Raw genomic sequence first — 23,299 nt, forward strand, 5'->3', positions numbered from 1 at the left:
AATGTAGTGGAGTAAAGTACAGATACTTCGAAAAATACTTAAGTAGTGTAACGAAGTATTAGTACTGTGTTACATTACACCACTGCTGGGCGCCACACGGAAACATGGTTCCTGATCTACAGGCTTCATCCCTGTTATCGCTCGACATCTGTAAGGTCTTTTGCTCGTTTCTTCCAGTTATTTTGGATTCCTCCAACCTTCTAGTAACATTTAGAAGGTGATTTGACCAATTTGCCCCTAGTTGTAAGTAAGTAAAAGGTTCGGTGTGTGTGGCCCTGTGGTGGATTGGCACCCTGTCTCGGGTGTTTCCAAACGATGCTGAACCCACTAACACAGTCCGATATTTTTTATTGTTGATTCTTTATCCTTGTTTTTATTTTTATTTATTCTTTTACTTTAAGAGCTTAAGAAGAAGAAGAAAGCTTTTTACTGTTTAAAGAGTTCAAAAACATAAAAATGAGACGTTTCAGAAATAAAATGATTAGTGTTAGTCTTTGCCGCCACCTCCTGGTCATTTAGTGCAGTTACATTCTGCCAAAAGTAGGCAACGCTAAATGCCGAAAGAAGGAAGTGACGTCACCTTTCACCTGTGTGAGGTGTGATGATGGGAAATGATCGCTTTCAGACATTGTAAAAACACACCTGAGTGCGTGTGCGTGCGTAGGCTAACATGTATAATGTGTAGATGGAACCACGAACCTCCAAAATGAGTCTCTCTGGAGAAGAAAACAGAGAGAAAGAAGATGAGAGGTTAGAATAATAGAATAATAAAATGTAGCTGTACTGTAAGTAATCTCAGCTGTACTGAATACAGAATAGTGCCCCCCCCCCCCCCAAAAAAAACAAACAAACACATAAATAAATAAATTAAAGAACAACATATAAGAAGAATGTAAATGAAAATGTAAATATATAAGAACAACATATAAGAAGAATGTAAATGAAAATTTAAATATATAAGAACAACATGAGAAGGACTTTATAATGACAGATAATAGTTACTTTCCTGCTGTGATTATAACCAATAATAATTATACAGTCATTATAATGTGTAATTACAGCATAAAACATCTAAATAAATAAACAGACATTCATCTGAGAGATGGTCAGTGAGGTTGAGGTCACAACTCTGTACAGGTTACTGGAGAACAAACTCATTGAACCTTACAGTCATGCTGGAACAGGAAATGGCCTTCCCTAAACTGTTGCCACGATTGTGAAAGCATGTAATTTAATTTAAATCTTTACTTTTATACAGCTGTCAGCAGTAGGTGTGGCTAAAACATCTGATGTTAATCATTAGAAAGCGTGTCCACATACTTTAACATTTACAGCATTTATCAGACGCTTTTATCTAAAGTGACTTACAGTACTGGGACAGTGCACTGTCTGAGTGATTAAGGGTTAAGGGCCTTGCTCAAGGGCCCAGCACTGTCAGAATGGAATTGGAGGGTTGTTTAACCGCTAGGCTACAACTGCCCAAAGGTGAAAGTAAAGATAGTAGAATCTAAAATATTAAACTATATAGTTTATTTAGCCGCAGTAATTAACGTGCTGTTCAGGATTTATTCCTGCATCAGGCTCAGTGCTTTCACCCTGTACTGGACCCACTGTGACTTTGACCATACACAACCTACACACCTTAATCCTAAACCAGCTGATTTATTATAAGCTGTTGGTACCACGTTATCCAGGTATCCTGTAGATTTGGTGGTACTAATGAAGTTCTGCTGAAACCCGGCCAGCACAAGCCTGATTCAGAGGTTTGATCATGTGATTATGAATGGAGGGGCTTTACAGGCTAATCAAACACACATGAAATCATGTTGTGTACACGCAGGGTCTGATGTGGCCCAAATTCATACCAGTACGTTAAAAAGGTTCAAACTAAATGTTTTATTATATTGGGTCATTTTTACTGAACTTATTTTAATCCAGTTTATCTTTAATATTAAATTTTGCTTGAATTAGCATGAAAGTGTCACGTTTGATCTGCACTAGCACTTCTAATAACTCCTGTGTTTAGTCTGATGGAGGGTCAGAGATCAGACTCGCCTGGATCCAGCTGTGTGTCTTTGAAAACTGATTGGTCGATGGATCCTCCAATGAAGTTTGGAGCTGGAGATAGTTCAGCTGATCTGAAGTCAGTATGATGAGTTTTATTGTGGTGCTTTTATACATCGTTTACTCTACAGAATAGTCAGACTGATTCATTAAGCTGGTGGTGAAGTAAACCGTAACATCCCCGATCTAACAGTGCACTCACCCGCCATCCCGTCTCAGACCAAATGTTTTAGTATGGATGATTCACACTTTCACTTTCAGGAGTCAGACAGCAGGCACGCTTGGTTGGTGATTATAATAGCTTTATTATAATGCACTATAGTTACACATACAACCTAAAACTACCTGCAAAGCGTATATCTACCCTGGATTAAGCTATAATCACCCACCTCTCATCAGCTGGGGAGCCCTTCAGCTCTGGCAGGAGATCAACTTAAACCAGAAATGCCGGGCGATGCTCACTGTCCCACAGCTGAGCTTCTGTCAGTGCCAGCGACTTTTCCCCTTTATATAGTGATTCAGGCGCGGTTAACTACAACCTTCTCGTAAGAACGGGGATGAGGTGGCCAGACTCTCCCCCTTTCTGAGCGTTGTGCCAAGTTTCATAACTATGTCTCAAGATTGGGTGAAATAAGGGGTTGTGCATTTCAGCTTCCTAGTTTTGAAATAACTGTTCCTCTTTTCCCGTAAGAGGAATGCTTCTGCAAGTAAGTCAAGGTCGCAACCAAGGCCAAAATATATTACTAGACCATATCAAGGTTGATCCATTCCAGATCTAAGACTGCGTTCTTTGAGTACCACCCAGCATCCAGGGCCATAGGGGCCCCATGCATTTGGAGGTTACTTACGTCATCAAAAATACATACTCCAGGTCTTGAACATATCTTTACACCACCCATAACACCAAACACCACTGAGGCTCAGCAAAAGAACGAGACACTTATACCACCATAAAACAGAACTCAACACCCCAAAAAATGATGGAAACAAATTATTTACACAAGACGCTGCTTAGAACACACCAAACTCACTCGTACTGACCTACTAAAGGGAGTTCAGGCCTCCACTCGCCCCCTCTGTGGAACCTCTGTCAGACATGTTCTCTACACCAAGAGATGAATGACACAAGAACAAAAATCTACAAAACTAACGACTACAATGAAATCATTACCTCCCCCCCCAAAAAAAATAAATATTTAAAGCACTAGGACTTAAACACCATGTAAGATATAAAACAATTAAACTCGACACCCTCACAGTCCCCAAATGACGCCCTGATCCCGGGTTATACGAGTAATATTTTGGGCTGAGCAGGTGCTGATGAGGAAGAATCACCTTCAGACATTGTGAAAACACTGCTGAGTTTATATGAACATGATGAAGGAACTCTGGACGTTTTTAGGTGAAACCAAAATTTTCTGTCTCCAAACAGCAGAAATTTTCCATTTTCACACACTGAAGTTTTACTGAACTTATTTAATCCAGTTTATCTTTAATATTAAATGTAGCTTGAATAAGCATGAAAGTGTCACGTTTGATCTGCACTAGCGCTTTTAATAACTCCTGTGTTTAGTCTGATAGAGGGTCAGAGATCAGACTCACCTGGACTCAGGTCGATGGATTCTCCACCAAAACTGAGAGATGGTTCTGCTGATCAGAGGTAACGAGCACGTAGTGATTCTGATTCTGAACGATTCAGTTTAAATCTGATTCATAATAAAGCAGAAACGTTTTAATCAGGTTTTATTTCATGTTTAATTTCATTAGAACTTTAATAATTTCTGTGTTTTAGTCTGATGGAGGGTGAAAGATCAGACTCACCTGGATCCAGCTGTCTTGTATTGATGATGGGAGATTTGGACCACTGCACAAAGTCTTCTCCAGCACATCCCAAAGATTCTCAATGGGGTTCAGGTCTGGACTCTGTGGTGACCAATCCATGTGTGAGAATGATGTCTCATGCTCCCTGAAGCACTCTTTTACAATCTGAGCCTGATGAATCCTGGCATTGTCATCTTTGAATATGCCCGTGCCATCAGGGAAGAAAAAATCCATTGATGGAATAAGCTGGTGGTTCAGTATATTCAGGGAGTCAGCTGACCTTATTCTTTGGGCACATAACGTTGCTGAACCTAGACCCTGACCAACTGCAGCAACCCCAGATCATAGTACTGCCCCCTATAGGCTTGTATGGTAGGCACTAGGCATGATGGGTGCATCACTTCAGCCGCCTCTCTTCTTACCCTGATGCGCCCATCACTCTGGAACAGGGTAAATCTGGACTCATCAGACCACATGACCTTCTTCCATTGATCCAATCTTTATGCTCCCTAGCAAACTGAAGCCGTTTCTGCCGGTTAACCTCACTGACGAGTGGTTTCCTTAAGGCTACACAGCTGTTTAGTCCCAATCCCTTGAGTTCCCTTCACATTGTGCGTGTGGAAATGCTCTTACTGTCACTATTAAACATCCCTGAGTTCTACTGGAGTTTTTCTACCATTTGATTTCACCAAACATTTAAGTGATTGCCGATCACGATCATTCAAGATTTTTTTCCGACCACATTCCTTCCTGGAAGATGATGTCCGCCCCCCCCCCCCCCCCCCCCCCCAACTCTCCTTCCACTTTTTAATAATGTGTTGGACAGTTCTTAACCCGATTTTAGTAGTTTCAGCTTCTTCTTAGATGTTTTCTCTGCTTGATGCCAATAATTTGACCCTTCTGAAACAGATGAACATCTTTTCCACGACCACAGGCTGTGTCTTTCCACATGGTTGTTTAACAAATGAGAAGCTACTCACTGCATCAGTTAGGGTTAAATAACTTGTTGCCAGCTGAAACATAATCACCCTTGCAGTAATTATCCAATGGGAGGCTCTTACCTATTTGCTTAGTTAAATCCGGGTGGTGACCTTTTTTTTGGCCAGGCAGTGTATGAGATAATTGTAGATTATTTTTATCGGTATTTAATGTACAGATTTGATTTCCAGCTTTTATTAAACTGAGTGTTTGTTTTCTTTACAGACCCTCAAACAAGAAACGTAAAATCTTCCATGAAACTGGATTAAAATCTATTTTTGAGGTCTGTGTGTATTTTTACTGTTTTTACACAGATTTTATTAATTAAGTTAATTCATGTTTCTATGAAGCCACATTGTCATAGCTTCTATTCTGGAGCTTCTGTCCAGCTCAAATCATGTTTTTACTCCAGATAACGCTGCTGAACCAAAACTTCAACTAAAAAAATTAATCTTTTGCTGAAATTTTTATTTTGTCCTGGATGTTTTTCTCAGACAGTGGTGAGTGGTCAGGATCTCGGGAGTCTGTCTGGTTAATTCTTGCCATTGATTTTATATATATTTAATAGGGATGTAACGATATACTCTACCCATGATGCGATTTACGATAAAAAAATTTCCTGATTTGTTTTAAATTGACAAATTATATTTATTTAATTGACAAAGTAAATTCAATAAAATCCTGTATTTGTGATTATCTTTTATTTATCTAAATAATGAATGTCCTTTTATTTCTGAGGTAGATACAAACTATGCAGAACAATACTGCACATTTCCCTTGTGTGTAAAAAAACGGAAATGAAATAAATCCCACATTAAATAAATAAATAAATAAATAAATAATACAAATAAAGAAAGTATTCTCACATAAATAATTTTGGCTGGAAAAGTCCGAACCTGGCAACCCTGTAGTGACGTGAACTAGGCGAGGTGAATGGCGCCAGTGCCCTCTGCTGTTTAAAGTAAATATTGATCCTTTATACATGTAAACCAATTTGAATCATTACACATGTGAATCGATTTTCGATTTTCGTCTTGTGGTGCATCGTTACATCCCTAATAGTTCATTTACTAAAAATGATAATAGAAAATAATAATTACAGTTTATATTTTTATAAAATTATTTCACAATGAACTTACCCGGCCAAATCCATAAAAATTTTTTCAGTTTTGCCTGATAGGTGATGCCTGTTATACGTAATAGAATAAAATCTTTGGTCACGGTTTCTCTTTTTGTTTTTGTAATCAGGAGCTGAAGCAGAAAGTGATCAGTCTGGTAAAGAAAGAGCTGAACGAGTTTGAAAAGCTCATGATTTCAGATGATTGTACAGCGGAAGGTGAGGACGAGGATGAGGAGGATACGAGCAGTATGAGACAGGAAGTGCTGAAGATCACCCAGCACATCCTGAAGAACATGGACCAGCCAGATCTCACTAACAATCTGCAGAAAAGTAAATGATGAGGAACATCATTACTATATTCCACTTTAAACTGGGTGATTTAGAACTTACTTTTCTTATCTGAATGAAACGAGTGTTGAAGCGCTGAAGGCAGGAACTTCACATGTCGTGTCTGTAGAGAGGTTCAGGTCTCAGTGGTACCAGTTCATCACCCATGAAGAAAAGAATTGTAATGTACACATGTATACATTAGAGCAGACACAGTTAGGGAGAAACAGAGGAAAGACAAAGAGGAGGTTTATGGATCTTACAAAATGCTAAATAATAATGTGTGATAACAACCATAGTCAGTTCTGGATATTTTCGCTACAAACACACCAGGTGTCTATCACATCTAGCAGGAGCAGCATTGTTGGCACAGCAGTCTCAACTTGCAGGCTTCAACCTAAACAGGTTTCATCAGAACCACTTGAGGGTAAAACACAGGAAGAGCGAGCTGGTAACAAGGTCATGAAGGCTTTCACAGGACATCAGCACCCACCTCCCCCGCCGTCATCAAACCTGAGTGATTGCACGAGAGAGGCAGAACGACAGCAACTCAACATCCCTGATCACCACAAGTTTCTATGACCAAGAACCCCCAAGCTCTGCTCCTTTGTCTATATTTGGGGTGGACAGCTTCGGCCCTAAGAGTTAGAAATCAGGCACAGCCAGAAGCCAACACGCAGCGCCAGCAAATCTGACATACATGAGAGCACCAGACCACAGACCTCCAAAACCAGAGCCACACGCCCCTTGTTTAAAAAGACTAATCAAAAGCCAGGGTAAATAAATATGTTTTCAATCTAGACTTGAACATTGAGACGTGTCCAAATCCCGAACAGAGGCAGGAAAATTATTCCAAAGTTGTGGAGCTTTGTAAGAAAATGATCTTCCACCAGCCATGATATTTTTAATTCTTGGAACTATAAGTAACCCTGCATCTTGTGAGTGAAGTGGACGCGCTGGGTTGTAGTGATTGACAAGTTCACTCAGATACTGTGGTACAGACCGTGTAGCGCTTTATAAGTTAGTAAAAGTATTTTGTAATCAATGTGAAATGTAACTGGCAGCCAGTGTAGAGATGATAGAACAGGAGTAATATGATCAAACTTTCTAGTTCTGGTTAGCACTCGAGCTGCTGCATTTTGAACCAACTGGAGTTTGTTTATGGATCTACCAGAGCATCCAGTGAGAAGAGCATTACAATAATCTAACCCAGAAGTTATAAACGCATGGATCAGTTTTTCAGCATCATTTACAGATAGTATATTTCTTATTTTAGAGATATTACACAGATGAAAGAAAGCAACTGGAGTAATATTATTAACGTGTGTATCAAAGGAAAGATCTGAATCTAGTGTGACACCCAAGTTTTTTACATCTGGGCTGGGAGTAACAGAGAAAGTGTTTAGGTTTAGCACCAGGTTAGACAACTTGTCTCTTGCAGCTTTAGAGCCAACAAGTAAAACCTCTGTTTTATCTGAATCAAGTAAAAGAAAGTTACACGACATCCAGTTTATGTCGTTTACACAATCTTCAATCTTACTGATTGTGTTAGTATAATTTGGTTTGGCTGATATATACAGCTGTGTGTCATCTGCATAGCAGTGAAAATGTATGCATGTTTATAAATAATTTCTCCTAATTATAGCTGTTTCTGGTATCAAGTAAAATCTAAACTTAACTGAAAACAATCTCAAAACAGGACAGAAGCTTTCAGGAATCAATAATGCGGCCGAGGTATAAAGTTTGATACATATACAGTGTATCACAAAAGTGAGTACACCCCTCACATTTCTGCAAATATTTCATTATATCTTTTCATGGGACAACACTATAGACATGAAACTTGGATATAACTTAGAGTAGTCAGTGTACAACTTGTATAGCAGTGTAGATTTACTGTCTTCTGAAAATAACTCAACACACAGCCATTAATGTCTAAATAGCTGGCAACATAAGTGAGTACACCCCACAGTGAACATGTCCAAATTGTGCCCAAATGTGTCGTTGTCCCTCCCTGGTGTCATGTGTCAAGGTCCCAGGTGTAAATGGGGAGCAGGGCTGTTAAATTTGGTGTTTTGGGTACAATTCTCTCATACTGGCCACTGGATATTCAACATGGCACCTCATGGCAAAGAACTCTCTGAGAATGTGAGAAATAGAATTGTTGCTCTCCACAAAGATGGCCTGGGTTATAAGAAAATTGCTAACACCCTGAAACTGAGCTACAGCATGGTGGCCAAGGTCATACAGCGGTTTTCCAGGACAGGTTCCACTCGGAACAGGCTTCGCCAGGGTCGACCAAAGAAGTTGAGTCCACGTGTTCGGCGTCATATCCAGAGGTTGGCTTTAAAAAATAGACACATGAGTGCTGCCAGCATTGCTGCAGAGGTTGAAGACGTGGGAGGTCAGCCTGTCAGTGCTCAGACCATACGCCGCACACTGCATCAACTCGGTCTGCATGGTCGTCATCCCAGAAGGAAGCTGACGCACAAGTAAGCTCGCAAACAGTTTGCTGAAGACAAGCAGTCCAAGAACATGGATTACTGGAATGCCCTGTGGTCTGACGAGACCAAGATAAACTTGTTTGGCTCAGATGGTGTCCAGCATGTGTGGCGGCGCCCTGGTGAGAAGTACCAAGACAACTGTATCTTGCCTACAGTCAAGCATGGTGGTGGTAGCATCATGGTCTTGGGCTGCATGAGTGTTGCTGGCACTGGGGAGCTGCAGTTCATTGAGGGAAACATGAATTCCAACATGTGCTGTGACATTCTGAAACAGAGCATGATCCCCTCCCTTCGAAAACTGGGCCTCATGGCAGTTTTCCAACAGGATAACGACCCCAAACACAACCTCTAAGATTACAACTGCCTTGCTGAGGAAGCTGAAGGTAAAGGTGATGGACTAAACCCAATTGAGCACCTGTGGCGCATCCTCAAGTGGAAGGTGACCCATGTGGAACACCATATTTTACTTTTGTAGTTTCAGAGCATTTATTATTTACATAGACAAATTGAGAGCGGTCAGTCAAATAGGATTTAAACCAAGCGAGTGCAAGTCCTTTAACACCTACTGTATTTTCTAGCCTCTCCAGTAAGATGTTCTGATCCACAGGATTAAACGCTGCACTAAGATCTAATAGAACAAGAAAAGAGATGAAAAGAGACAAATGATTTCATCTGTTTGTTAGTGAAATTTGATATTTAGATTGTGTTTATAAATAAAACTGTCAACTTGTTTCTCTCTGTTAGAACTGGAACTGGTCACTGCATATCAGATAAAACTCAAAACTAAACTGCTATCAAAATATAAAAGGATTAATGAAGGAATCTCCCAGCATGGAGGCTCAGCACTTCTAAATGAGATCTACACTGAGCTCTACATCACCGAGGGCTGGAATCAAGACATCAATAATGAACACAAGGTCAGACAGATTGAAGCGGCGTCCAGGAGACCAGCAGCGCAGGAGAAACCCATTAAATGCAACGATCTCTTCAGAGACGCGTCCATCAGAACTGTTCTGACCAAAGGAATTGCTGGAATTGGAAAAACAGTCTCGGTGCAGAAGTGTGTTCTGGACTGGGCTGAAGGGAAAGCAAACCAGGACGTTCTCTTCATGTTCCCGCTTCCTTTTAGAGAGCTGAACCTGATGAAGCAGAAGAACCTCAGTCTGATGGAGCTCCTGCATTATTTTTTTCCAGAAGTAAAAGAATTACTTTATATAGACTGTGAGAGCCACAAAGTCGTGTTGATCTTTGATGGTCTGGATGAGTGTCGACTTCCTCTGAACTTCCAGAACAATCAGAACTTGTGTGATGTAACAGAATCAGCCTCATTAGATGTTCTGCTTACAAACCTCATCAAGGGGAACCTGCTTCCCTCGGCTCTCCTCTGGATCACCACTCGACCAGGAGCAGCTAATCAGATTTCTCCTGAGTGTGTAGACCAGGTAACAGAGGTACGAGGGTTCAGTGACCCTCAGAAAGAGGAATACTTCAAGAAGAGGATCAGTGATGAGAACCTGGCCAGTAAAATCATCTCACACATAAAGTCTACAAGAAGCATCTACATCATGTGTCACATTCCAGTCTTCTGCTGGATTTCTGCCACTGTTCTGGAGAGAATGCTGGATGAAGCAGAAATTGTGGAGATCCCCAAAACTCTGACTCAGATGTTCACCCACTTTCTGATCTTCCAGCTCAAGCACAAGGATCGAAAGTACCATGGGAACCGTGATCTTGATCCTCACAAGACCAGAGAGACGATTCTAGCACTGGGAAAACTGGCTTTCCAACAACTGGAGAAAGGAAACTTGATCTTCTATGAGGAAGACCTGAGAGAGTGTGGTGTAGATGTCAGAGAAGTGTCAATGTGCTCGGGTGTGTGCACCCAGATCTTCAGAAAGGAGTTTGGGCTCTATCTGGGGAAGGTCTTCAGCTTTGTACATCTGAGCGTTCAGGAGTTTCTGGCTGCTTTATTTGCATTTTTCTGCTTCATAAATAAAAATAAAACCAGAGAACAAACCACTGAACTGTCTGATCTCTTCAACAACTCAAACCTGTCTGAGTTCCTGAAGAGTGCAGTGAACAAGGCCTTACAGAGTGAAAATGGACACTTGGACCTTTTCCTTCGGTTTCTTCTAGGTCTCTCACTGGAGGCTAATCAGACTCTCTTACATGGCTTACTGCCACAGACAGGAAGTAGCTCTCACGGCAAAGAGGAAACCATCGAGTACATCAAGAAGATGATCAGGGAGAATTCCTCTCCAGAGAAATCCATCTATCTGTTCCACTGCCTGAATGAACTCAATGATGATTCTCTGGTGCAGGAGGTCCAAACTTACCTGAACAGAGGAGGTGACTGTTGCCTCAGGAAAAGCGTTCTCTCTTTTTCTCAGTGGTCGGCTATTGTGTTTGTGTTGCTGAACTCACAACAGAAGCTGGATGTTTTTGATTTGAGAAAATACGACACCTCTGATGATTGTTTTCTGAATCTCCTACCAGTGGTTAAAGCATCAAGAAAGGCTGAGTGAGTATTTTGGTTTGTAAATGCATTGTGTACCCCTTGAACCCCCAAACCTTGAGATGATAACCTATCATTACAATTTTACTGTAGTATTAATGCTTTAGTAGAGGGCAGTAAAAAAATAGCAGGTGCATTAAAAGACGATGGTATGATGGTGCTACAATTTGCAGTTAAGTAGCTGCAATGATGGACAGAGTCACTTCCAATAGAGGGGCAAAGATTCCATAGTGAAGAGCAGATGAACACTGTTCTAAATGGCAGAGAGATTTAAACCAGTGGCTGCAGATAGGGACAGAAAGATTCTGATAAATGTCAGTGAGACTGTAATAAAGGACAAAAATAATAAAGTTGAATGGGATGTAAGTGGATTTCAGGTGTACTTGTTTTTCCTCTAGACTCACTGATTGTAACCTGACAAGTGAAAGCTTTGCAGCTCTGTCTTCAGTTATCAGTTCAAACTCCTCCAGTCTGATGGATCTTGAGCTGAGTAACAACAACCTGCAGGACTCAGGAGTAAAGATGATCTCTGCTGGACTGATGGATCCAGACTGTAAACTGGAGATACTGAGGTGAGATGATGAAGGGTAGCTGGAAGATTATGGTGTGAGAGTTGGTGTGGACAGGGTGTTCATATGTTTTGTTCAAGCACCAGAACTGAATAATTTTAGGTGAAGGCCCAAGGTAACTACATATCATTAATCTTTGGTTATTATTTGATTATAATCTCAACTCTGCACTTTAGTTTTACTTGTGCAGAGCAATAAATGGTGGACACTGTGACAAAAGCAGCTCTGTAGCAGAATTCAGAAGGAACAAGACACAGTTACAGTAAAGTATAAAGCATAGTGTACAGTACAGTGCAAAGTCATTGGTGCTTGTCTGAAGATGTTTGGATGATAAATGATAGATGATTGATAGTTTGTGGTCATTACTAGTTGAATATTTGACATCTGATTGAAGTGATGCGTGGATTTACTTCCTTTTAGCTCTAATTTTTCATTATTTTACCTCCCCCCCTCCCCTACTACATAAACCCACCTGCCCACCCAGGTTGGATGATTGTAATCTGACAGAAGAAAGCTGTGGAGCTCTGTCTTCAGTTCTCAGTTCAAACTCCTCCAGTCTGACAGAACTGAACCTGAGTAACAACAACCTGCAGGATTCAGGAGTGAAGCTGCTCTCTGCTGGACTGGAGAATCCAGATTGTAAACTGGAGATACTGAGATGTGCTGCTGTGAATTATGGGCCCCTAATGGATCAGTCCTGCCATCCCAGACAGTTTAAATACATTTCTGTTATAGACTGTTTAGTCTGTAGCCTGACAGCTGTGAGATCTCATGGACTTCATGACTGCCTGCTGACAGTGTCATCCCAAAATAATAATAAATAATGCAATCTATTTGTCCATAGAATCTTAAGGATTTATTATTTTCTCTTCCAGGTTGTGTAAGTGTAATCTGACAGAAGAAAGCGGTGGAGCTCTGTCCTCGGTTCTTAGTTCAAACTTCTCCAAGCTGAAAGATCTGGATCTGAGTTACAACAATTTACGGGATTTAGGAGTGAAGCTGCTCTCTGCTGGACTGGAGACTTCACACTGTAATCTGGAGATACTTAGGTAAGATCATGTCAGTAGAAGACATGGCTCAACAGTGGCAACTTGGCAGCAGTGGAGCTTGAAGCAGCAACCTTCTGACCATAGTTTAGTACCCTAACCACTAAACTACCAACCTGGAAAAGTGGCAGATCTTCTCCAAAAAATGCATCAGAAGCTTATTCAGCAGAGCCCAACAGTGGCAACTTACCTGGTTTAAGATTTGAGATGTTTTAAAGTGGGTTGGAAAGAGCTAAGCAGCTCTGTATCAGAATTAAGAATTAGCTTATTCAGCAGAAGACAGAAGGAACAAGACGCTGTTACAGTAAAGTATGGAGCGTAGTGCTGTGTACGGCAGGGTTTTTCAAACTTTTTCAAGCGATTCAGGCAACATAAACAATAAATCCTACTCTCTCTGCTCTGCTCTGTACAATTTGGTCCCACTGTGGTTTACAGGATGTAACATAAAGCCTTCACAAGGGGGTGTTTGCATACACGTTCATTTTGTGTTTACATGCCTGTTAATATTTGTTTTTTTTGGCTTACTACCCACCTAACAACCACAACCCAGGGTTTGTAAAACATCATTGATGCTTGTCTGAGGACGTTCGGATGATATATGATGGATGATGGACAGTTTGTGGTCAGTAGTAATTAAATATTTGACATTGATGTGTGGATTTACTTCATTTAGCTAAAATACCAAAAACTGACTGAAAGCTGTGAAAACTGTGTTGGCACCACATGGGTAGAAAAAGGATAATTAAGCTGAGGAGGGATTTGTGTGTCAGAGTTTTAATATTTCATTATTTCACCCCTCGTACAAGGTTGGAGGATTGTAATCTGACAGAAGAAAGCTGTGGAGCTCTGTCCTCGGTTCTCAGTTCAAACTCCTCCAGTCTGAGAGAACTGAACCTGAGTAACAACAACCTGCAGGACTCAGGAGTGAAGCTGCTTTCTGCTGGACTGGAGAATCCAGACTGTAATCTGCAGATACTGAGGTGAGATCAAGTATGCTGCTGAGAATTTTGGGCCCCTGATGGATCAATCCCTCCATTCTGCTATAGACTGTTGAAGATGTAGATGTGTGTACAAATCTAGATTAAGCATTGAACAGGTCTGACCACTAAGCTACAGTGGCAAATTTTCCCAAGAGTAGCCAGACTGCCATTATACTCTAAAAATTCATTAATAGCTTCTTCAGCAAGTTACAAAAGAACCCAGGCAATGTCTAAAGATCTGCAGGCCTCACTTAATACAGAGAAGGTCAGTGATCATGATTCCACCATCAGAAAGAGACTGAACATGAATGGTATATATAGACTTACAAGGTAAAACTACTTTAAACCAAAAAACCATGAAGAAATACACTTTGCAACAGCAACTTCATGCTAACAGGCGAGCAAGGTGATTGTAGCATGATGGTGCCCAGGCAAAACAATTCTGCTCTCTACCAAATTGTGCCTCAGGTCAGTGTTTCTCTCTGCAGGTTGACCGGCTGTAGTGTTGGTGATGAAGGTTGTGCTGCTCTGGCTTCAGCACTGAGATCAAACCCATCATCACACCTGAGGGAACTGAATCTGTACTCCAATAAAGCAGGAACTTCAGGAGTCAAGCTGCTCTTCGATCTACAAAATGATCCTCAATATAAACTGGAGAAAATACTGTGAGTTTTTCACTTTAGTGCCTTAAACAGATTTAGTGACATGAAAGTGATCATCCTCAGTGATCCAGTCCAGAAAGATCTCCCATCATGTTAAACCATCAAGAGAAGAAATAATTGATTCTGAAATAGGTGGTGTTGGTAATCAATCTAGTAAGGACGTAAGGTGTAGATGTTCTACTGCAGGTAGGATTGTTTGGTTCCATCTTGTGTACTGGGATCTTTATGTGTGAAATGAAGCATCCTGGGAAATATCTTTCACACATTTAGTGTTTGTTGGTGTTTGCCGTTAGCAGTAAAGTTTACCCAGTAATTTCACTAAGTCTTTTAAATAAAACATTCTAAATTCTGTTAGACAGTTCACTGTTCTTCATGTCTTCAGCTGAGCAACTGTGCTGAGTTTTGTTCTGTATTTTGTCTTTCATAAAGTACCACGTTTTATAATTGGAGAGAGGTCTGTACTGCAGGCAGGTTTGTCTAGCACTTAATATCACTGTCTGATTGCACAGCCACACTGTGTAACACATGCAGAAGGTGGCTTTAAATGTATTTAGTTATTGATGCCCAGATCACAGATTCCATGTGCACCCATACCCGGCATACCAGTACAGGTTCTGATTTTGTCACTGCTGAGAGTCTGAATGAATCTTTTCTTCTTTGGTCTGAAGACAGGATGTCCATCATTTCCATAATCATCTGATAGTTGAACTCACCAGACCCCAGCACACTTTTCCACGTGTACATTATAGTTTCAGCTTGTGCAGACCAACAATGATGGGTTAATAAAGTGTTTGTGAGTCCATGTGTTAATATCCATAATAGAAACACTGATTTCACAGGGGTACAGTACAGGTCCTGACTTTTATGCACATTTGTGTTACACAGATTTTCTGGATTCCCCATAATTTTTAATGAGGTCAATGGTAAAATACCACAAAGGTTCTTGTAAATGCTCATGGAGAAACGTTGTTCTTTAACTGTTTAATGATTTACTGATGGGTTTATTGGTAGATGTGATGGTGTATACTCTCATTTTGCTTTTAATAGCTGACTGATAATCTCTATTTTTCTCTCTTACAGCACCGAATTACAGCCTGTACGTTATACTGATCCAGTTGATATGCATTACGATCGAGATGAGGAGGATTACTATGATGATGTGGATTACGGTCAACCTGATGATGATTTGGATTACGATCAATATTATGATAATGTGGATTACGGTCAACCTGATGATGATGTGGACTACGGTCAACCTGATGATGATGTGGATTATGGTCAATATGATGAAGCTGATAATGAGGATTATGATCAATATGATGAGGATTACAGTCGATATAATGATGATGTGGATGATGTGAATTATGAGTAGTAAGATTAGTGGTATGATTCTTCTTGATTAATGACATGGACCTTTTCAGGAACAGACTTTTCGACATCCTTGGTTCATCACATCACTTAATTCCATCAGTACCTGAATTTAACAGAGTCACTTTTACATGCGGTCAGTGTGTTTACATAAACATTCTAATCAGAGAGCTGCAATAATCTGATTACTGAGTTTATATAAACCTCTATAATCTTGTTATGAGAAACCAAAGAGTTTACATGAATCAGTCAGTAATCAGATTTCTAAAGGTAATGAGTGTAACTGTTTACGTCCAATTAGGGTTAAAGTAAGGGTCAGGGTTAAGGTTAGGGAAAATTAAATGCTTGGAAAACCCTTTATCAGGTTGTGGCACCGGCACATCCGATTTCCTCTCTTATTTTATATTCCTTACATAATTCTTTATTTTTTGGACAGAAAATGTTAAAGTTAGCGTTAAGGTTAAAGTTGGGGTTAGTGTTAGGGTTAAGGTTAGGATTAAGGTTAAAGTTAGGTTAAGGTTAGAATTAAGGTTAAAGTTAGATTTAATTTAACAAATTTACGGAATGGTGAAAAATGCTGTCTGTGGGAGGCTCCCATGAGGATCTTTTTGTAAAAGGAATTATAAGGTTATTGTTTTGATATTGAAAATAGATACTGAAAAGTTTTCTGTTGAACATGTGGATGTCCTCCCTGAGTTCCCCCAGGTCATCTTTCCGTGGGACTGGAATGAAGGTTAACCCTTTATTCAGAAGGTTTTCTTGAGCTGCTGTGAGAGTGAAAGTTTGTGACAGGTTGATTGTTTTTGTTTTCCTCATTTTCCGGAGATTGTGTTCGGCACTTTGGAATCCTCAAAAGTTTAACTGATCTAACCAATAGTTAAAAATCTGTAGAGCCGTATCCCTAGTCCAATGGACAGGATCCCTCGGGTCAACCTTGAATCTTAATTGGCTCAGTTCCTGCAAAGGGTTGCCCTGCTCCCAAATGAAATCATTAAGTTTTATTAAGTTGTTCTGCTGCTGTTCCTGTAAGAGGTCAGAGAAATTAATCAGTGGTGTATAAACAGTAGCATTGGGGAAGACCGTGCCCGCCACCCCCCACAGCTCCTGTAGTAGTTTTTTGGCCGTCTTGTCCACCTGCTGGTCTTTGTTATTAATACCCAAGGAGAGAATGACTTTCTGTGTGTTGGGGTTCGGGGTCAGCTTCTGCAGGACTTTGGCAATGTGCAAAAAGTTGGCCCCTGGGAAACTATCAACTTGGACATCTGGATGGTTATAATAAGGTATTCTAGCCAGATTTGAATCTCCTATGAATACAATAGGTTTGGTAATGTCAAGTGACCAGTACATTCTGGAAGCACGTAGAACGGAGTCAATAAAGAAACTGAAGCTACAAAAAGGCTCCAGCATTTACAACAGGACACCATCCCAAACATCCTATCATGAAGTGCCTGAAGATACACAAGCTGAAGCCCCACAGTAATCGAAGGATCATTTGAAGTTCACCAGATACACAGTGTTGCAGGGATGAGTGTGTGAAAATAAACACGTGACTGTTTAAAATAAAGTGGTTGCTGAAAGTAAATGAATGAATGCAGCAACTTTATACAATAGCACTAACATAGCAGTGCTTAAAGGGCGTGGTCATAAACTAATAATGATTTGCTGATGTTAAAGGTGATTAGTTAATTACTGTCAGTTAGTCAGTGATGAAACTGATAATCTCACTGGTTTTAATAAAAGTTCTCAGTAAGTCTTTGTTTTAAATGAATTTAAAAAGTATTTCTGCCCTGTAACAAAGCAAACAAACCACATGATTTATTTACATTCACATTTTATATCCAGAGCGACTTACAGAAGTGCGTCCATAGTAGACATTTACTCTAGTTTAAGTAAACCAGATTTAAAACCATTGTTTGTGTGGAAATAATGTAAGTTTTTAGATGTAAAGTTTTACATTCCCACCTGCTTCCCACCACGACCCTGATCATAATGAAGCTGTAGGGTTAATATAAATAACTACGGAGCCCCTTAGGGGTCACTAAGGAAAAAAATTAGGGCTGTCGAAGTTAACGCGATAATAACGCATTAACGCATTCTCAATTTAACGCGATTATAAAAAATAGTGCCGTTAACGCAAATTCTAGTTCATGTTGAGACTTGACTGGTAGAACAAACGTTTTAATGTCGGACTTGCCACATAATGTAACCGAGCGTCGTAGTGTCGTAATAAAGAAGCTGCCAGTCCTCCATTCACGTAACGCTAGGACGGACACTTCAAAATCCTCCTTTTGGAGTGAACTGGTTTCATTTTTGATCAATATTATTTACCATTGGCTCAGGTACATGTCAAAACAAATGCTTTGTATTTCATTGGTTTAACAGCCTCATTTCACTGCTTACAGCGCTACCACTGGCCAATCGGAGAAGGTCCGCCCTCTAAATGCTAGTCTGTGATTGGGTGGTTGAATTTCGCCCGCCCTCTCTGTTTTGTAAACACTCAGCTCTCATGATCAGGAACGCGGTGAAAATGCCAAAAAGTAAACTTTTGAGGCAGCGATGAACGGACCTAAATATGAAAAGACACAACATTTAGTGAGTAAAACAGTCATTTGTTATATAATTCTTGCTTAAATTGGTCAAAAACTCTGTTATATGGGTTCTGGATTCATTCTGTGTGTTGCAGTAGCATGTCCCCCTGTTCCTAATATGATGTCCGGCTTTTTGGGGTGTAATGTCCTCCTTTTTGTTACTATGAATCTGGCCACCCTAGTCTAAACACACTCAGTTCGTGTAGAAACGTCCATTAAACCACTGGATAGTATTACTGCCTAGTATGTGAGTGAATAAAACAGTTTTCTCTTGTCCCAGCAGTTTTTAACATCAGTACATTTAGCATAAAATGTGTTCAGCATTGTAATTGTAACATTTCACTTAAAAATCCTTGTTTTCTATAACATTTACACAGATTTTTTTTAATGCGATTAATCGCGATTAACGATATGAAATTCTGAGATTAATCGCGATTAAAAATTTTAATCGTTTGACAGCCCTAAAAAAAATATATATGAAGAGCGTAATCCGTACCCTCGGTTTAGTAAACCGTACGCACGGTTTAGTAATCCGTACCCTCGGTTTAGTAATCCGTACCCTCGGTTTAGTAATCCGTACCCTCGGTTTAGTAATCCGTACCCTCGGTTTAGTAAACCGTACCCTCGGTTTAGTAATCCGTACCCTCGGTTTAGTAATCCGTACCCTCGGTTTAGTAAACCGTACCCTCGGTTTAGTAATCCGTACCCTCGGTTTAGTAAACCGTACCCTCGGTTTAGTAATCCGTACCCTCGGTTTAGTAAACCGTACCCTCGGTTTAGTAATCCGTACCCTCGGTTTAGTAAACCGTACCCTCGGTTTAGTAATCCGTACCCTCGGTTTAGTAATCCGTACCCTCGGTTTAGTAAACCGTACCCTCGGTTTAGTAATCCGTACCCTCGGTTTAGTAATCCGTACCCTCGGTTTAGTAAACCGTACCCTCGGTTTAGTAATCCGTACCCTCGGTTTAGTAAACCGTACCCTCGGTTTAGTAATCCGTACCCTCGGTTTAGTAAACCGTACCCTCGGTTTAGTAAACCGTACCCTCGGTTTAGTAAACCGTACGCACAGATTGTCTGCGCTACAAGTTTTACTGTGCGCCCACACCCCGTTTTACGGTAATACAGTTGCGAAGCATTGAAGAGAATAAAGCATCTTTTTACAGCTGGGGTGATGGGATAGCAAACTTATTAAAAAGTCAAATCAATTTAGAATAATAGGATTGCAAACAAACGTAAAGTGAAATGTACAGTATAAATGAGCCTCATAAAGTCAGTAAGTAGAAGTCGAAGTATTCTTCAAGAGTCTGATGCGGTGAATTGATAATAATTTGATTTGCTTATTTCATTAGACCTTTAAAATTGGTCTATAGCAATTCGACTTGTTTTAATGGAATTTTAAAATTAACCATTTGCATAATTTTACTACGGAGCCCCTTACTCTTGAAGAATACTTCTGCTTCTACCTACTGACTTAATGAGGCTCATTTATTCTGTACATTTCACTTTACGTTTGTTTGCAATCCTATTATTCTAAATTCCTATGGTAAAATAGTCTCAAAATCACAAGATGAGTACTCGTGTTATTTATGATTGTGTGGGTGGCATTTGATAAGATTTTGATTTGACTTTTTAATAAGTTTGCTATCCCATCACCCCAGCTGTAAAAAGATGCTTTATTCTCTTCAATGCTTCGCAACTGTATTACCGTAAAACGGGGTGTGGGCGCACAGTAAAACTTGTAGCGCAGACAATCTGTGCGTACGGTTTACTAAACTGAGGGTACGGTTTACTAAACCGAGGGTACGGATTACTAAACCGAGGGTACGGATTACTAAACCGAGGGTACGGATTACTAAACCGTGCGTACGGTTTACTAAACCGAGGGTACGGATTACTAAACCGAGGGTACGGATTACTAAACCGTGCGTACGGTTTACTAAACTGAGGGTACGGTTTTTGTCTTCACATATTTTTTTTCCTCAGTGACCCCTAAGGGGCTCCGTACTAAACTGAGGGTACGGATTTTGTCTTCACATATTTTTTTTCCTTAGTGACCCCTAAGGGGCTCCGTAAATAACTGAATTGAGAGTGCAGAAGTTTTTACGTTGTGCTGCCACCTGGTGGTGAGAGGTGAGTGCCCTGATCCAGCAGGTGTTTACAGAGTTTTATTTATTATAATATTTACACACATTATATTCCTGGTGGCTTGGGGTGAAGGAAGGGGGGCAGAGAGTTAGCCCTAATATCTTCTGTGATGGTGGCACAGAGGGTCTTGGGTTCGATTCCCAGGTGGAGTGGGACAGGCCTTTCAGTGTGAATAAAAGCTTGCAAAGACCTGCAGTCAGGCCAGCTGGAGCTACTAAAAACAGCCTTAAGTGTGAATGTGTGTGTATCTGCCCTGTGATGGACTGGCGACCTGTCCGGGGTGTTTCCTGCCTTTCGTCCAGTGGATCAGACCCACTGCGACTCTGACCAGGATGAAGAGAAGGTAAAACAAACAATAAATAAGTGAATGAATAAATAATTCATTTCTTGTTTTTAAAAGATAACTATAGTGGGCTATATGAATATGGCCGCAACTGCTCCTGAGAAATGTTACTGATTACCCCCCTCCATATATACATATATATATATATATATATATATATATATATATACTGTATATATACTGTATATATATACAGTGGTGTTTCAAAAAATAGCAGTGATTTTAAAAAAGTGAATAAAGTGCAAAATCATTATAATAACTTTTATTTCCATAAATGCAAATGCACTGAAAATACTACACTTTCAATTCTAAATAAAAACATTAACAACATTTAGCCAGTTTGTGTCAATCCTTTACAGAAAGTTAAGAAACATGAATATTAGGCTGTTCAAAATAACAGCAGTGCAGCTTTTCTCTTTAAAAACTCAAAAAATGTATCCATAAACTGAAAAAATGTTTGAGGTTTCACTTTACTTTAAATTACTGAACTAATATTTAGTGGCATAACAATTGTTTCCGAGATTTGTGTTGCATGGAGTCGACCAACTTCTGGCACCTCTGAACAGGTATTCCAGTCCAGGATGATTAGACGACATTCCACAGTTCTTCTGCAATTTTGGGTTTTGCCTCAAAAAAACGTGTTTCAGACGTCAGAACACAAGTTCTCTCTGGGATTGAGGTCAGGGGATTGAGCTGGCCACTCCATTACCTCAAACTTGTTTGTCTGTAACCAAGATGTTTTGGGTCATTGTCATGTTGAAACACCCATTTTAAGGACATTTCTTCTTCGACATAGGGCAACATGATCTCCTCAAGTATTCTGATATATTTAAACTGATCCATGATCCCTCGTATGTGATAAATAGGTGTAACACCATGGTATAAAAAACATCCCCATATCATCATTTTGTACCACCATGCTTTACTGTCCTCACAGTGCACTCTGGCTTGAATTCAGTGCTCGAGGGTCCTCTGACATACTGTCTACGGCCACTAGACCCAAAAAGAACAATTTTGCTTTCATCAGTTCACAAAATGTTGAGCCATTTCTCTTTGGACCAGTCAATGTGTTCCTTGGCAAATGTTAACCCATTCAGGACGTCTTTTTCTTAACAATGGGACTTTGCAAGGAGTTTTGGATGGTAAATCGGCTTCAGTTAATCATCTTTTGTACTCACTGGTAGCTCCAGATGTTCCTTAATCTTTCTGGAGGTGATCACTGGCTGAGCCTTTGCTATTTTGGCTATTCTTCAATCCATTTGAACAGTAGTTCCACGCTTCCTTCCGCGTCTTTCAGGTTTTGGTTTTCACTTTAAGGCATTTGAGATTATTTTAGCTGAGCAGCCGATAATTTGCTGCACTTCTCTGTATGTTTTTTCCCTCTACAATCAACTTTTTAAGCAAAGTACGCTGTTTATCAGAACAATGTCTGGAACAACCCATTTTACCCAGTATTTCAGAAGGAAATGCGCTATGACCAACCTGTGCAACATTTGCCCCCCTCCTACATTAAATAAGGGCCAAAATTGACACCCGTTCTTCTGCAGAATGAGTGACTTCACCAGTTGAACTCCTCACTGCTATTATTTTGAACAAGCCCCTTTCAAGCAATGCTTCGATTACTCAGAATGAGCGGCGTGCATGTCCTAATTGTTGGGTTTGTTTTGTTTTCATTACTGTACTACACTTTCAAGTGAATTGTTTGCCATGTAGAAATATATTTTCTACTAAAAACAGTGATTTATCAGGTTAATGGTGTTAGACTGCTATTTTTTTGAACACCACTGTATATATTTACATTTTACATTTACATTTTGTGCATTTAGCAGACGCTCTTATCCAAAGCGACTTACAGAAGTGCTTCCATAGTAAACATTTCATTTCTCAAGTTTAAGTAAACAACAGTCGAAGAACACAAATCTGCTGAAACCTGTTAGAACCAAAGTGGGGGTTTTTTTGGGGGTTTTTTTGGAAATGGAAAAAAAATTTTTGTAAATAAGTACAAGTCAGCTTAAGTGCTTAGTAAAAAGGTGATGAAGGTTTTTAATCGTTTTTTAAAGACAGCAAGAGACTCAGATGTTCGGACAGACAGAGGAAGTTCATTCCACCACTTGGGTGCTAGAACAGAGAAGAGCCTTGATGCTCGTCTTCCTTTAGTCCTGGATGGAGGCTCAAGTCGAGAAAGACTAGAGGCTCGGAGGTTGCGTGGTACAGAGCGGGGTTTGATTAGACCACGAAGGTAGCTTGGGGCTGGTCCATTTTTGGCTTT

The 23,299-nt window shown here is 40.1% G+C and overlaps 2 protein-coding genes across 5 annotated transcripts in view; both read left to right on the forward strand.

Moving 5' to 3' along the window:
- Window positions 1–703: 703 nt before the first annotated feature.
- LOC134317964 (NACHT, LRR and PYD domains-containing protein 12-like) lies at window positions 704–15,958 on the forward strand. Its single transcript, XM_062998714.1, has 11 exons — window positions 704–750; window positions 2,027–2,143; window positions 3,857–3,902; window positions 6,112–6,313; window positions 9,559–11,335; window positions 11,728–11,901; window positions 12,383–12,566; window positions 12,784–12,947; window positions 13,751–13,924; window positions 14,413–14,589; window positions 15,667–15,958. Exons 1-11 carry the CDS (start codon window positions 707–709, stop codon window positions 15,956–15,958), a joined length of 3,351 nt encoding a protein of 1,116 aa, XP_062854784.1. The 5' UTR covers window positions 704–706.
- Window positions 15,959–18,259: 2,301 nt separating this feature from the next.
- Window positions 18,260–23,299, forward strand: part of grip2a (glutamate receptor interacting protein 2a) — a 57,019-nt gene continuing 51,979 nt past the window's right edge. For 2 of the 4 annotated variants that reach the window (XM_062998774.1, XM_062998776.1), the window contains exon 1: window positions 18,260–18,546. The gene's annotated coding sequence lies outside the window, so the exon portion shown is untranslated. The remainder of the gene's footprint in view (window positions 18,547–23,299) is intronic. The other 2 variants (XM_062998771.1, XM_062998772.1) reach the window with 1 other exon arrangement.

Source organism: Trichomycterus rosablanca, chromosome 7 (genome assembly GCF_030014385.1).
Source record: "Trichomycterus rosablanca isolate fTriRos1 chromosome 7, fTriRos1.hap1, whole genome shotgun sequence".
NCBI classification, from domain to species: domain Eukaryota; kingdom Metazoa; phylum Chordata; class Actinopteri; order Siluriformes; family Trichomycteridae; genus Trichomycterus; species Trichomycterus rosablanca.